The sequence below is a fragment of the Lagopus muta genome, chromosome 4 (assembly GCF_023343835.1).
Source record: "Lagopus muta isolate bLagMut1 chromosome 4, bLagMut1 primary, whole genome shotgun sequence".
NCBI lineage: Eukaryota > Metazoa > Chordata > Aves > Galliformes > Phasianidae > Lagopus > Lagopus muta.
Window position 1 is genome coordinate 58605292 of NC_064436.1, and position 17512 is coordinate 58622803.

Genomic DNA, 17512 nt, shown 5'->3' on the forward strand with positions numbered 1-17512 from the left:
TTTGGCTGGAGAAGCTCTGTGGATCATCATTGCTGCTCTTTTACACATCCAAAATATGTTAGGAGAATAGAAGTGCAAAATCTGTGTAGCAGAAGGAAAAACTCTTTTCTGGATTGGCTTGAGCTTTAGAATAAGAATTGTGACTTCGGTGGTGCAGGAGATAGGCTAGTATTTCTCTATGGGATATGACAGAAAGCAAGACCTTCAGTACAAATAATCTAATAAAGTTCTACAGAAATGCTGTGATTTTCTAAAATAGTCCTAGTCTAAATTCCGAAATAGGGAAGCATTCTGGAGAACACTATCAATTGTTTGTTTTGTTTTGTTTCAATGTTGATGATGAGTACAATGCACTTAATATTAATGTCTTTTTTTCTACCAGAATAACGTGACTTGGCTTCCTTACCTCAGTATATTTTGCATTCTTGCAATTATTGCATCATTCTGCATTGGACCAGGTATGTGCATATTCTTTTGTGTTAATTTGTATATCAAAGCCCAGGTATTCTTGCATTGGTAGTTAGGTTTACATATAACTTTCTGGAAGCAGTAGTTTATTCTTGTCTAAAAACATTAAGAAAAGGTAATAGCAATACAGAGTGATAGTAACATTCTTATAAAAACCCATGCACATGTACTTCTACTTAGCTTTCAGCTGTCAGAAATAATCTGATGATCAGTCTGCAATCAGTACCAAATTAAAATGTTGACTATTACCAATCACCACTATTTTCTATTTTTCTATTTTCTATAGAAAAACACTCAAACTAGAAGCTAGGCATTTCATTTAAGAATGCTTTGATTAACAGATCAGTGCCAGTAGGACACTGGGACACTGGGGAGGGTTGGGGGAGGCAGTTCCTTTCTTTTCTGCTTCTCCATAGATGTGCAAGGGAATTTCCATAGATGTGCAAAGGATTTTCCACATAGCTTCTTCAGTACGATGATGGAGAAGTTCTGATGATGGAGCTGCCTTTTGTTTGGCAGTTCTCTAGTGATTATACCTGCTTCAAATCTGAGGCCCTTAGGTGACTGTTTCTGTAAGTTATCATGAGTTTATCAAAGGTTTTTCCCCAGTTCATTTTGCTTTCATAGAAGGGTTGGATACCAATTTAGACAATCCAGTGTTCCCAGGCAGTAATATTTGTACTTTGTTTTCCTTAAAAAGAACATGTTTAAGGAATAAAAGAGTAATAAAACCAAACCGTTCTCAGAAGTGGAGAATGAAAGGATAAGAGCAGCAGACACAAGTCTCAGCAGGAGCAGTTCTTACTGGATAGAAGATTAAAAAACTTACACAGAGCATGATCATTATTATCTAAGTGTAATACTGCCTTATATGATGTTGCTCTGGAATTCAGTTACTTGATCAGATTCGGATCCTGCAATTAACAAATAATGAAATGTTAACAGAAGTATTTTGCAGACAGATAGATAGAAGAAGAATTTAATCCAAATTCAGTTCACAGAATGTCAAAATATGATTACATTTTCAAATTCTCCCTTACAGACTGTTCTCTACAAAAAGGGATTAAAACACCCCTGTTCATACAACTTTTTTTGTATCTTCTGCTGTAAATCTGAAAGACTTCTGTTCCTCTGAAATCTTGTTTTCTTGAAGAGTTGTGTCTCTTCCTTATAAAGAATGTGACATTAAACATTAATCAACTTCTTGTACATCTTCACCCCTGAAGTTATCTAATTAATTGATTATGGTTTATTCAAGGGAAGAAAATAGTTGCTGATATTTGTTGTAATTTTAATGAAAGATAACTGTAATATTTTGGATCCTCATTTGGAAAAACTGAGGAAAAATTATGCTACATTAGAAGAAAATATGGAAAATACTGGAATATTTCTGGGAAAATGGTTTGCTACTAATCTCTCTGTTTATTCCTCTGCATATGATAGCTGGCTGGGAAAGGGAAGGTGCCTAACAGGCTTAACTAGGAATGCACAGTCTTCCTCTTCTTGATCATTAATGCTCCCACTGTAGGGGCAAAGTAATGCTTCCTCCTTTCTTACCTCCAACTCTTCTCATAAGGCGAAGAGCACAAGCAATCTTGCAATCCCCTTTTCCTACTCTATGAAAATCCCAGGTTCAGCTAGATCTCTTGTATAACTGGTGCGTGATTTTTAGACCGAGAGCTTTTTAAAAAGAAGAATTCTGTAGAACAAAGCTGCTCTTGCTGTTTCAATACCTAATGGAAATCAAATATTGACTTCAAATTTCTTGGATACTTCCCTTTCAGAGTTTTAAGTTGCTTAAATAAATTAAGTGCAGCTACTTGAAGCACCTTCTTTTGTTCCTCCTAGAAAACTCTGTTGAAACAAAACTGCAATTTGTTCCATACTACAAACCAATTTTTAGAACTTGCACATCAAGACATTCTTATGTGTTGTTGTAATAAAGGTTTTGTGTGATGCCCTCTAGGTCTTCCATTGGAAGCAATGGAACAAATGACCTTTCTTCCTCCTCAGGTTTCTTGTGGTCTAGTAGACTTTCAACCTTTTCCAGATTAAATACCTTTTTCTTACTCTTTCCTCTCAATAATATTTTAAGACAACACCTTTGCAAGAAAATTTAAAATATCTGATACTCTTCTGTAGTACTTTGGTATGTTTGATGAAACAAGACTAAGACTCAGAAATAAAATTTCCACCTTTTTGCTCAGTAAGTTTTTTTCACCCAGAAAAATAATATATTTTTATTTATTAAGTTGCAAATTTTTAATATTTTAGCCTTTTGTAGAAGGCTGAGCATCCTTTGTTTGTATTGGTTAAACAGGTAATATTATCATGGTATTGTTCATGCTTAGTGTCTTACGAAATCCATCTGTAGTTATTTAGGGTGTTTCAGCATTCTTCAGATTAACTCCCATATGGTTTGTAACGATTCTGCAGATACAGATCCTCATCAAGGGTGAATTCTTTTTACAGTCAAGTTATTGACTGTATAACTGTACAATACTGGTAGTTGGAAGAATTATCACATCTGAAAAAAGTAAATAATGTAGAGAACTGAGCTCAGAAAACACTCCTAGAACTTTCTAGATAATAAAATTGCCTTTCAAATACAGTATTTTCTCTCTTGTTAGAACATCTGATACTTGCTTAATAGCTTATATATTGTGTGGTCTTCTACTTTCAGAATAGCATGTGGATGAGTACCATCTGCTCCTTACAGCTAGAATCAACTGTTACTATAAACTGCATTTTTTATTTGTTTCAGTTTTCTGAACTCAAGTTTTCAGCTTACAGATGTTCTCTAGGCTTATTGCTTAGCAGTAAAGCATTAATGCTAACAGCAGGTATGTTCAGGCATGAGAGAGATTTTATATTTCATCATTTTTATCAGAAGATGATTAACAGAAGGCAATCTTTCATGTATTTGCTCAAAAATTAAAGGGGCTCTTGTGTTCAAAATAGACTATCTATGATCTGAAAGAGAAAAAAAAAAAAACCCTGCAAAAGTTGCTTAGCTCTACAAATTAGGGAGCTGTGCTTTTTCAGACATTTGGTTAATTATACACAAGTGAAGGCACTTGATTAAAGAGAAACATATTGCTTTCCAGTATTATTTTTGGTTTTGTGGACAAAATTGGTAAGTAGTTTTACAGTTTTCATCTCAAAATGTGGAAGCTTCATGGAAATGTTTTTCTTGGCCATGCATTCAACCTGCCAGAAATATATGTTTCATTTGAGGAAGTGTCATCCAATAAAGAGTAAACAGAAAGGGACTGATCATAGGATCATAGAATCCTTAGAGTCGGAAGGGATCTCTGACGGCTGTCTTATCCAGCTTCTCTGCAATGAACAGGGAAACTACAGATAGGTCAGATTATCAAGGGCCTGATCCAGCCTCACCTTGAAAGTCTCCAGGGACAGGGCATCAACTACATCACGGGTCAACCTGCTCCAGTGCCTCAACACCCTCACTGTAAAAGACTTTTTCCTTATATCTAACCTAAATCTATGAATCCTAAGTAGATAACAAGTAAAAACAAATAAAGAAAAATTAAAAACATAATTCAAAGAAATTTAATAAGAGTATGTATTCAAAGCATTCATGCCCTTGTTCAGGTTCAATGTCATGAACAAATGCACTGATTAGAAATATTTTGACTGAGTAAATAGCGTGCAACTTGCTGGAAATTTAGCTAGTGATAGATTAGTTTAGGTATGCGCAAAGCATCTTCCTTCTTTGACCTTGTGTTCGATTGATTAAGGAACTGAAAATGCTAAAGCCAGTTATCCTCATGTTCTCAATTAGCAGCTGCTTCTTCACAGATACAGAATTAACATGTTGAACTACACCTGCAGAATCTATGTAACTTTCAGAAGACCCACACTAAAATCTGAGTCAAACAGGGAAAGCATAGGTTCTTCTTATTTGTATCTGTTTTGGTGAATTCCCAATCCACCCACTGTGCCTTTGCAACAGCTGTGCAAGAAAATGATTTTTGATTTTGCTGGGTGAATTGAATATTTATATGGTTGTGCATGCAGGGGGAATTTGAATTTTATATAATGCTAAAAATTGAGCCCTTTTACCTGCTAGCCAAGTAGTTAGAAAAAAAAAGGCAAGAAACCCTACAAAATAAACCCAAACAAACAACAACAAATGGAGTGTCCCAGGATGCATCCAATTCAGTTTCCTGCAGATGTGTAGCACCACCTGTCAGGGAGGTTGTCAGGTAAGCTGGGGTAAGGATCTTTCACTGCTTGTTTTTAATGCTGATTCAGTATGTAAAAAATGCTTAAATATTCATTCTCTGAAGCAGAGAATGACTCTTGTGCCATGTGTCAAGAGATTCACCCCAGATGGTTGGACATGTGGTGCAAAAGAAAACCAACGGATTAATTGAGGGTTACAGCAATGCTGGCGTGGACTTCCAGGCAACTTTCCTAATAGAAATAAGCATAACAAACTATAAGAACTTTGGTGTTAAGCATTTCCATGTATCTTTGTATGAAGAGATTTATTAATATTTTTTTCTTTAGAATACTGTTTTAAGTGCGGCATCCTCCGTTCCAGTTTTGAGAAATGGAGGAGGTAATGCTGCACTGAGATGTTGGTCTTAAGACCCATCTTTAAAAACTAAAGAAAAGAGTGGGAGGTGGATTGTTTAAAAATATTGCTAGCTTTGATGCAATCCTTCCGTTATAACATTCTTTCAGAAACTGAGGAAGTATTGGCTCTTTCATATCAAACCTTTGCAAGTTCAGTGATATTGGAAGCACAGTAAACTGAAACACTGGATTTATTTTAACCTTTGGTAATAGGTATAAATAACCCAAGACAATATTGTTCCAGTAAGACCAGTAAAAAGGTGTTTGTGTTGCTCTTCCTTTGACATCCAGCTCACGGGGAAGTTAGTCACCTGTGTGCAGTAACATCTTTTCTTCCTTGGGACGTTCCTCAAGAGTTCCTTGGAGTGCTCTTCCAGGGAAAAAATCAGCTTTTATTACCACAAGCACTAGGGGAAGGTTTCTATATCTGAATAGTCTTTTTTATATCCATTGCTCAAGCTATCTTTGTTCAGGAAATTTATGTTGGTTTGGTAGCCCTTCAAGTATACTGATATGGTTGAAGTCTCACTTCATCATCTTCATTTCTTGTAACAGATGATGCATAAGTGTAGGCAGTTAGAGTGAAAAAGAGACTTAGAAACTAAGGAGCAGATTTAAGGATACCTGAAAATGTCCATAAGAATGATATCTCTAAATGTCACATGGAAAGCTTCTCTGTAACAGATCCTATTTTATATTTAAGTCATTTGAAAGACAGTATTATATTAACATAGTATATGCATGTTCTTTTACGTCTTTTCCCAGAGACCTAATGCATCATATTGCTGCATATAATCTCTCTGTATTGCAATGTGAAAAATACTCACTGTATTGTCAAGTGTGACATCATCATTGTTGTGATGAAGGCTTAGAGCAGACTGTTAGAATACAACAGTGCTCATTCAGCAGTTTGCACAGGAAGGCTGCAAAGAAGGGCTGCTGTCAAGGTGAAGTAGAGTTTTACGAGAAAAACTGCAGAGCAACTTCTTAATGCCTAACAAACGAGAAGGTTGAGGGTATGTTTTCTGTTTCTAAATACATGTTCAAAAGGGAAAATAACACTGAGAAGAGGGAACAAGTTGACAGCAAATGTTGCTGCAGAAAATAACAACAAATCCCAAGTCTAGGTGCTAGGTAGCCTGGAATGAATTCAGAGTCAAAATTGGAAGTCAGCTGCTAATCACTGGAGTTCAGTTCCATATTAGCTTCTCAGTGGAAACAGTGAAAGGAGAAACTAAGCAAACAACTCTTATAAATTTATGAAAGGACTGTATGAAATACTGCCTGAAAGAGATGAGTATGGGATTTGACCCAGATTCAGTCTAACTCTATCCTCCCTTATGTCCAAGTCCTGTGTTCTCCCTTCATCTCCAAGTGAGATGCTGGATCTAAATATTTTGTACAATCTTTGCTTCCATTTGTCAAAAAGTTCATGTGCCTGAAAAGACAAACATGTTCTTAGAGAGGATTTTCTAGCTGTCATTACATGTAGCATGTAGCCCATGACTTAAATTTAACTTACAGCAATAGTACATCCGACGTTATTGTGTTATATTCTGTAACACCTCAGAAGTGTTTATCTGGCCCTAAATCATTTAGGTATTTCTGCAGGTGAGTAACACTCCTCTTGAGAAGAAATCCTGAGCTTGGTTGTATTTGTGTAAGGTTGAATTTAGCATGAATAGGATCAGAAGTGAATCAGTGTCAGTTTGCATCTATTCCTATTTTCAAAACTAGTTCCTATTCAGTATGAATAAGGATGGCAATATCATATCAGCAGTATGTTTCCAGGCACAAACTCGTCACAGAAAATGGAAATAAAAATCACTCTTTGATGGAATTTGAAAAAAAAAAAATATTATGGCTGTGAGATCTTCCATTTGTTGCTTTTAATACTGATTGCATTTTCAGGCATGGATAAGAAACAATAGCAAACCAGACCGTTTTAGAAAAATGTTTCATTCAATTTTTGTCTTTGTTTTGAGGGTTTTGTCTTTGTAATATAAACTTGTCATGGTTTATTGACTGCAAGTAATCTTTCCTAACACAGCTGAGTATGGATATAGTGGAAACATGGTAATGGTATATTCAGTATATGTTAAACTGACATTACAGAGTAAACAAAAGAGAACTTGGAGGAAATAAATGCTGTGCCCTGAGGTGTATCAAAGACATTTTGGTATTTAAAGTTTAAAACAGTCTGTGCTCTTATTCTGAATGCCAGCATACAGCTGTAGTGACAGCAGAGCAGTTGTGATAGAAGGGTCACTGTGAAAGCCATGGGTTTGTTCAGTCTGAAATGTCATCAGAGAAGAAAAAAGATCTCAGATGTGAAACAGAAAGAAAGGTGTGATAGCATGCATGTAGACATAAAAGTACTGAAATAAATTGTCATTATTATCACCTGAAATAGGCATTTGCTGAAGCTCTGTGTGATTTCTCTAGCTTCTCCACTTAGATTGGGATGTAAGACTTTCTAATGCTCATGGTGTCCCACAGAGCCATTCTTTCAGTACAGTTCAGGAAAGTGTTTGGAGTTTGCTCAAGTGGAAAAACATTCTTTTTTACTAGAAAAATACATTGTGTTAAAAAGAAGCAAAAAAATCAGTGTTGTTGTATATCTAATTAAAAAATGGTAGATTTGAAAGTTTAGGTTAATTCTCAAAGGATCTTTTATTCTGTAACTATAAGCCTTTGCAGTCATTCCAGCAGGTGAGCATCCTTTGATAAAGTTGAATAGTTCCTGCATCAGGTGCACAAAAATAACCTTTAGTTTTCCTGGTTATTTAATAAGTTCTGGTTTGTTAACAATTATAAAGCCTTTGGGGACACAACAGTAGATTTTAAATGCTTCCCTAAGAGAAGCTAAATGTTCCGAACATGAGCTGCAATTGCATTCAGGGATAACTCATCTCTGACCCAGAGATATATAAGTACAGTGTAATAAGTACCTTAAATTGTCTCAGTTGAAGATTTTCTGAGGGATCTCTGGCCCCATCCCCTGCCCCATTGTGCCTCTCCATTGCAGCAGCCATCTATCCAACACAAGTTGCCCTATGGGTGCCATTTCAGCCACCCAGCTGCCAGCAATCAGAGCCTGCCATATTAATGCAGAGTGCCATTTTTTTAATTTATGTGAGCTGTGAAACACAGCAACAGGAGATCTGATTTACCAATTCTTCTCCATTTAGCAATGGAAAAAGCTACTGCCTACACTTGAGGAAGGAGAATTTTCAACTTACTGCTAGTAAATCAAGGGGATAAAATAATGAGAAGTTGAAGGGCTTCACGTAATAACTTGTCTTTTCGTTGCCTTTCAGCAAACAGAGTTTTTGAGCTGTTAAGGAAAAGATATAACAGAATTGCTTTCAGCATGGTTGCATCACCACTGAATTTTGGAGAGGGTAAAATTACGTGTCCCTTGATTATATTAAAGAAAGTGTCTTTCAACACATATTTGGGATATTTGTTTTGCTTGAATTCTACTTCCTATAGAGATCAGTGTAAAGTAAGCGTGTATTTTTTAACAGTTCTATTACATAAGTAATTTAAATCTTTACAATTAGTGGAAGTTCTGAAGTAAAATGATCCTCTAGTGTTCTTAAGGTATCTATCTATCTGTTGGAATTGCTGGAGATGACGCATGGAGTTCTTAGCAGCAGGCAAACTTATTAACTTCCTCCCTTTAACAATAGATTTAAAAATTATTTTAATTGAAGCTTTCAAAAAATGAACACTTTGACACTTGAGAGCACTCCTTTTACCTGAGCTATCAGGTTTGCCTGAATGATAGCTAATTACATGCTGATGGCTCACAACTCCAAATCTTAAGAAGTTTACTGCTGAAAAAATGCATCCATGTGCTCTAGGACTTCATAAAAAAAAACTGATTTATTCAAATGTTACGTAAGTAATTTATGTACATGATTCAGATTAGTGGGGAGTAGAAATGGAAAGCCTAGTAAAAAATACTGAAGGCTTTAAAATTCATGATTTACAAGCTATATAGGTATTTAATCAAAAAGCCTTTTTCTTCTGTGAATTAAGTATAAAATATTTATATTTACAAAAGTGAAAACTAATAAATATGTAGAACAGCACATGTAGAACTAATAAATTAGAACTAGTAACTGCAAGACAATAAAAATATTTTATTTTCCTTATGAGCAGATGCAATGCACACAAAAGGAAAGTACTTAGTTCATTTCATCTACTTTCTGCTAAGCTCCATGGCCAACATTTAAATGCAAATGTTCACGAGTTTTGTATAACAATGAGAAGTTGCTCTACAGATCAGACAGTGGGTCTCAGTAGCAAGACTAAAATACTGAAGGTTACAGCAGTGGGAATCTTTCAGGGGAAAAAATAGTTCAGAAGGTCAAATGCATGATCAAGGATTATATCAAACATAGCTTGATAGTATGTGCTTGAAAAAGCAAGCAGCTTTTTCTTTGGAATCCCCAGATGCTATCTATCTATCCTGCATCAGAAACTCCACTTTTGTGGGGAACATTCAGTTGTGCTGAAAACAGTTATCTTGGCTTTGACAACTGGGAGGTGTTTCCTGTCCAGTCACCAAACTGTCTGCAAAGTATTTGTCAAAGCTAGCACTAAATGTACTGCATTATTCATCCCCTTGCTTCCCCTGTAAGGGGAATTCAAGCCTAAGGTTTGAGGTTTGAGAAGGTTTAATGAAGGTTTGGATGAAAGGAAACTTTTGGTTCTGCTGATGTTCTTCCATTCTGTTGAAAAAAAATAAATCATACTCTAATGTATGTATACAAGTAAATATTGGGGCTCATATGAACACATAAACATTATCACACCTGGAACTATCTTGAACTTTTTTTGCATTTCTTTGGTCTCATCCTGCAGTCCAAGTGGTACAGCAGTTGAGATTGCCTGTGTAGTTCTGCTGTTCACCTGTATTACCACTAATATTAGCATCATAAAGCTATAGTCAACTGCTGCATAATTTCAAAAGTAGAGTTTGAAGTGTTCTAGGGCTATTAGCTGGCCTCACATTAGGCTAGCAATGAGGCACTGGCTGAAAAAGGTGAAGGTTTTGTCCAGATCTTTTCAGCTTTTAAGACTCTCTTCTTTCTGAACGATTCCACTTCATCAGACAGCTTCAAATCTCTCACTGCAACAAAACTGTTACTGTCATTTTTCGAGTCAATACTTGTAAAGAAAAGACATCTTTAGGCTCTATTCATTTGACTTTCTGTATGGTTGAAAACAGATATTGCTATTTGCTACTGGGCACAGTAACTACATGTCTACTACTCTTCATAAACTTTCTACAGTCAGAAACAGTAGCAGCTGCAGCAACAGCTGAATTATTTAATTGGTGGTGTCTGAGACACCACATTCTAAAGACTTCAAAATTTCTCAGAAAATATAAACAGTGAAAAATGTCTGTTACTCATCTTAAACAGGAGGGACAAGGAGAGACTCTTCTGCCCCAACTTCTCTGATCATGTGCAGCATTCTAACTCTTGGGATCCTTCAGGAGGAACACAGCTTTGCAGTGACATAATTGTGTACTTCTATTATGATTAATCTGTTTGTTAAAACATTTTGTGAGAAAAGCCTGACATGCCATACTGAGTTTTTGAGTTTGTTTTAGCTTGCACAGGCTCACAACAAGCAGCATTTTGTGCTAATGGGCCATTATCTTGAATTCATCACAGAGAAATCATACCTGATGTCTCTTCCCCCCCCCCCCCCCCTCCCCCCCCAGTAGATTATTACAGAAGCCAAAAGCCTCAACTTGATGGGCTTTTGTCTTTTTTGTCCTGTATCTAGAACTGATCACACTCATGAGGCTTTATTTCAGGCATTTCCTTGATACTACTGTCCCTGCAGTGAACGAAAACATGACAGTTCTCTACACTCCTTAAAGTAAAAACTCCTTTTCTAAAGATCATTTTTAAAAAATAAGTTTATATTAACAGAAGTAATTTTAATCAGGATCTGATTATCATTTTAATGATACTGAGAATAATTATAGAATGAATAATATCATAAAGACTCTTAGTCATAGCTCAATAAAGAATTTTTTTTCTTCATGTTCAAACAGAAGAATAGGAAGTCAGGCTATAATTAAGATTCTGATGTGATAAATGTGTCTGAAAATACAACAAATGTTTAAAAGGCTATTTACAGGCAGCTAAAAGTTGAGTGTATTTTTGAATTGTATTTTTTTTAATAGTTATGGAGAATTATTATGGTGAAGAAAAAACAAATGTTGCTAGTACTGCAGTAGAAATGTAATGTTGATCTTCATTTTCCAAGTATTTCATGATAAATACAGCACTAAGTTCTAGGCTTTCACATCATGAAAAAAAATAACACAAGAAAACCAATACATATGTGCAAAAATGACCCTAAGCAAAATAAAAGTATAAGCAAAACACTAAAAAATATATATATTCTTTGGATTTGTGCATCAGTTGGCAGAATGGCTCATGTCTGGACTGTCAGTTCTATTACAATAAAAAAGCAAAGATTGGCTCTACAAAAACAAGAAACAAACAAACAAACAAAACCCATCAACTACTGCTTAATAGAAATTAAGATCAAGAAGACTATATGATCATCTAGCCTGTTTTCATGTGTGTTACCACTCACTACTTTTCATTCAGTCTCTAAAGCTTTTCCAGTAGAACAGGAACATCAATTTGTTCAAAGTGCTCAAGACCAAAGTAACAACAAATAATTGATATGAAAGAGGTATCTTCAGATAACACTAAAATATAAACCCACAAAAGGAGCAGGAAAAAATGTGTAAAGATGCTCTACTCAGTGTTGAAAATGAGGTGCACTTGGGTCAGTACAGGCAGATAGGGCTTCATGACTGATTTTACAGTCTTTCTCACCATGGTGCAAAAATATGCAGTGAAAAATGGCTTGTATTGAGCATATTCAGAAGTCTTCAGATTAGGAAGACCGGAATCTAATAAACCAGAATAGTAGAGAAATTGTCTAGTTTAATCATTTTGGTAAATGACCATATGACAGATAGTGGACATTTTGTGCTGGAAGAGCAAGCAGACTCAAAGGTGAGTGTTAGGCTTAAATGAGGTAGAGATCAGTGTAAAAAACTGCATTCTGCTCTTGGTTTTCAGATCTAGGTTTCATTAAAAGATCATACTGTTAAAACTGGCTGAGTTCATAGTATTTGGGAAATAGGGAAAAGGAAAAGCTATGAAAAATTAGTACTTGGGCTTCCAAGAGCAGAGCGGCATTTGAAAGAAGATATAACTCAAGTAGAAGAAACTGTCTTAAAAAGACTCAATTTACTTGGGCTCTTCAATTATGTAGTATGCGTTTTGCCTTCATTAAACAGTTTTTTGAGATAAAAATGATTCAGTCAGTAAATGGGTGCTCATAAAATTCTGCTTAAGAACAGTGCCTTACAGAACTAAAAAATTAAGAGAAAATGCATTAATTATTATTCAAGAGGGGAAGAACTTCACTGAAGAAGAAATTATCAGATGGTTCAGATAAGGGAATACACCAGGTCATTTGCACTGAAAAATTACATGAATTAAAAATAATTACTGAACTGAACATAGAAGGAATATTATGTTGTTTCTCTTTGTCAATGGCCTTACTGCTGTATGTCATACATGTTAGTGTCAATAATTGAGATCTGAGATTTTTTTTAAACCAGTGATGTTGCAGCAGAGTATATCAGTATGTTTTCGTGTTGTACTTGGTTGCTTTGTTACTTTAATTGATCGAAAGTGATGTGGTTTACCTTGCACCAGCAAAGACCCAAATGCCTGCCAGACTGATTTTCTGTAGGCTGTTGGAATAGCAGATTTATAGATGCTAAACCAAACATTACTTATTAAATGCAAAAGCCTTTTCCACACAGCATTATATTACAAGCAAGAATGTTAATAACTGTGAGGTACTTGTTACTATATTATTAGTTTTTGCCAGATTCTGTATTTTTTATGTTTTCTAATTTGGTTCTATGGTTTGCACTGCTGGTTTGTCTTAGACTGATGAAGCTTTAAACATCCTTTGTTCACGTGGCCTTTAATCCAAACAGAAGAGCTCCAGCTCTTCAGATGGTACAAATTAAGGTTGTTAACCAACTGTACTGTTTTATACAATCCAAGTGCCTGTTTTCCTTAACTCTGTAGATCAACAGTTCTCCTGTGGAGAGCTGGGGACATTTAAGAGAGACTGTGGCATGAAGCTGTGAGTCAGCCCACCTCTATCACACATTCTGCTCCCAGCTCTCTAATCAGGATTAGCTAGCAAGGCAGTTGTCCTGCCTAAAAATGTAACACCTTTATTGGGAAGGAGGAGTATATTGTTCCACCAAGTAGAACGTGCAACAATTTTAAGTAGAATGTGCAACTTAAAATAATCTGGCAGCCACAGAGAATCTCTGTAAAAATCAATATGTTCTGTCTATAGGCTCACAGGGACAGAAAGCACTTGCTGGTTGTGCTGGGTGCCTCACCAGCAGATCTCCTGTAGTATATCTTTCAGGTGCATCTGTTTGAGTTTTTAGTTTTTTGGCAGCTAAGGCTTGGGTGCAGGCTAACATCCTTTTGCTGTCTTTCTGAAGAATATTGGGTTTCTTTGCCAGTGGCTTTCCTCCAGGAGGTTTGTCTCACTTCCTTTGCCTCTCCCACATAGCAGTCCTCCAGAATTGTCTTCTCCCAGTTGAACTGCACACACTGAAGCCTGTCATTGAGCTATTATTCTGTTTTCCAGCCCTATTAGGTTATATCAGTCCTTGCCTTGTGGTCAAAAGCTATTTGGCTTGATCTGATCTAGAGCTACACAGACATCTTTTAGCAAAACAGAACATTGTTGCAAAATGCTTGCCTGTTCTGTCAAAACATCTCATCTTGAAGACTCCTTATCTCACAGTGCAGGGCTGGAAGATCTGGCAGGTCTTGCCCTAATCAGGCTTTCCAGGATTTCAAGCCCTCCTATTGGGAAGGCATTCAGCTGTCTCTTGAGTTGTGGAGCTGGAAACCCCACAGTTTTTGTGGAGCTGCCAGCTGGGACTGAACACATGGGACTGTGCCTTGAGCCTGTGCTAAGAGATGAGCAGAGAACTTGGAGTTCCTTTCTCTTCCCTGCCTTGAGGGATGCAGTTTCCATTGCTTCTAAAGGCAGTTTACCAATCTAATAAGTCTCCCTGTCCTGTACTAGGCAGTTATTCTCTCAACAGTCTTATTTCATAAATCATGTATATAACTAGGACCAAGTACCAGTTAGGTGCTGCATAGAGACAAAATTAGGATCTCTGTATTTCCTTCAGTTTTCAGATTTTCTGTGTTTAGACTTTTGTGCTGAAACAAATAACTCTTGCTAATCAGTATTTTTTTGTAACTGCAGTCGATATGTGCATTTAATATTTTGAAAGGAAAGCGTATTGATACTCATGCAAATGTAAATATATATTTGAAAATCTCTAGCTGGTACAGCAAGAATATTATTTCTGTTCTATCATTCCAGTTTCATATGCAATAGTCTATTTGGTTGAGACTCTGGATGTTTGCCATCAAGTGGCATTGAATCTATGTGTAACTGCACTAATTATGGAAGAAAATGAGTAAAATGCACAGATATAAGTGTTTTGGTGCATATCAAATTCTGTCATATAGGCTTAGTATAATTTCATTAAGCAGGTCATTGGTATACAAGGCTTGCAATAGCAATGTGCAATTCCCAATAGAAGTACCATGTTAACAGGTGGAAAAATCTTTAGTGGCACTGTAATATGTCAAGAGCTTCTTCCATTATGTTCGCTGTAATGCTGAAAACAGGAATGTATAAGAAATGAATTGCTGTAAGTATCGTGGTCAATGCATTACTCCTCTAAGTTAATGTTCAGAACCTATTTTGCTGAAGTTTTACGGGAAGTCATAATATATGTTTTCATTTTTTGATCAGTGCTAAAATAATGCTGTTCCACTGAAAAATGCTTGGAAATTCTCCTAATGGAAACACTATTTCCAGATTCATCACCCATGAGGAAGAATACCATTTAGCTTTATGATGAAGCCATTTAACCAAATTTAAGCTTATGAGGCTGCAAAACTCATGACAAAACATTTAAAGACTGTTTCAAAAAGACAGTGCATTGGTTAGCCTGCTTTTGGCTCTGGTTTCCAAGCAACCATTGAACAGCAGCCAGCATGGATCAATTAATTCATTGGGTATCTTACACTGAAACTAACTGTAAGGATCGGTTGGTAAGATGACATATTGTTGTGATGACTAAACCACTCAAAAAACAGTGTGCAAAATCCTGAGATTCTGTAAAGATAGAGAATGAGGATCAAACCTGCATCAGAGACAGTAGTGACACATTCTACAAAATGCCTTGACCAGTTTAAAGCATATTGCAGCTTTCTTCCAAGTCACGTGCTTGAATTTTTTTCTCAAAGAGAAAAAGGGGAAAAAAGATCTTTGAGTAGCTCTGCACCTTGAAATGGCTGGTGAAGGGTGGATGCTTGGGGTTATGAATTTAGCTGATTTCAGGTGCCTTCACTGTTGGCGTCTTAAGGATTTACATTTTTCCTTCAGCTTATCATAATTTCTCTATTCATTTCACTCCACTAAGGAGTGAAATGGTTCTTGGTAAGCTTTCATATCCCCTGCTCTACATCCTAGTAAGGTCAAGTTTCTGCTCTTCCTGGCATGTAGCAATATACAACTATGATCTACTTTCATCCACTTTTTCATTTGTCTTTAGGCCTGTACTGTTTTTCAGTTAATTCACCAATTACTTTTCAGGCTCCTTGATTTTTTCATATATTTCTCTTAAGTCATCCTTCTATATAACCTGGCTTTCTCTGCTTTGTGATGCTGTGGAATTCTTGTCTATGCCATGAGAAAATCTGAGGATTTGCTCTGCCTGAGGGTTTGTGCACCTTTCCTCTTTTTTATGCTGTAGACATTTGAGAGCTCCAAGGAACTGCTAAATTATTATTTTTTTTTTTTTAGACTTTTCAATATGCTCTTTTTACCATCACGAGATTAATTGATTAATTTTCAAATTAGATTGAAGAGTTTTTGTGATAAGCAGGACTAATAATAATCTGCAGTGATTATTAATATGTATCCAAATACTACTATCTGAATTTCAAGGACCTTTTTTTACTAACAATGCTTATGCATTTTTATTTCCACAACATTTATTCTTTCTGATATGTTTCTGTCCTGAACTTTTTTTTTTTTTTTTTTTTTTTCATTTTTGCCTCTGGCTTTTTTCCTCTCTTGTACAATGTGTATTTTCTCAAATGGATCCAGAACAGCATTTTTATTATACTGACAAGAACGGTAACACCTCTGGAGACTATCCTACAGCAAAGGCACGCCAGAATAAATGATCATAAATGAATAACTTCCATGGTTTCTATGTATCCTGTCATTCAGTTCTTCACTGTGAGAGGCAGGTGCACTGGCAAACCACGCCCTCATGTGACATTTGAGACCTAAGCCAGGTACTGGCAGGACAGATGTGATTGTTATTTTGCCTGCCATAGTATAGGATTTGAACCCCAATCACAAGTACATGACAAAATAGGCACTGTAAACCACAGAGGACTGATACATCATTTCAGTGAGTTATGCCTGTCTGGCTATTTGTTCTACACAGTCAAAGTACTATTGGCAGTGGTCGCTTTTTTGGTCGAAGAATTTGGATACCACTTGTGACTTGTGGAAAGACTTTTAAACTGGGGCACGGATGACCCAAACACTTAGTGTTTCTGTTTCCTATGTATAAAATAGGAATAAATATTTATTTGCTCTGTCCTTCTGTATGTGTAATTTATACTGACAGTCTTTGGAACAAAAAGTTGAGTTTGCTACAGTTGTAAAGATATTCTCACAAAAAGTCAAAGTTGATGATGGGGCGCTGCCTATACTGTATAATCTAACTTTTTTCTGCATTACTTTGCCTTCCTTTTATGCACATGATCATGGTCTCTGAGTATGAAAGATCTGAAATGGAGGAATATCTGAGAATGTGTCAACTGCATATCCTGTTCTGTATTTACAAGTCACTATCTGATACTTGATAGAACAGTTTCTAGTGCACGTGTTTAAGTGCAGTGGCTCTGAGCACAAGGGGCTGTACGACAATGCATCACCATACAGCACTTCCATGTGTTCACAGCTGTCCTTTGGGAAGGGAATATGCAGCCTGAATTCAAAGAGTAGAACAAAAAATAAGCACACAGATGAAACAAAAGCATGTAAGAGGAAGATCCAGTGTGTGTACAAAGTCTTCTATAATGTTTTCACCTTAAATTATGTGTATTTTGGAAAGAGGATTGTCATAGGGGTTTTTGAGAGAAAATGTGTCCTGATCAACCCAATTTTCCTGAAATTCACCTGATTTTGATTGTTCATATTAGCTAGTTAAAATGCCTAAAACAGCTAAAGGAAT

General features: G+C 36.2%; 1 protein-coding gene across 3 annotated transcripts in view; it reads left to right on the forward strand.

Moving 5' to 3' along the window:
* SLC2A9 (solute carrier family 2 member 9) overlaps positions 1-17512 on the forward strand; it is an 84860-nt gene that overhangs the window by 52265 nt on the left and 15083 nt on the right. For all 3 annotated transcript variants that reach the window (XM_048942144.1, XM_048942145.1, XM_048942143.1), the window contains exon 10: positions 383-458. In XM_048942144.1, coding sequence (XP_048798101.1) covers positions 383-458 — 76 coding nt within the window. The remainder of the gene's footprint in view (positions 1-382; positions 459-17512) is intronic.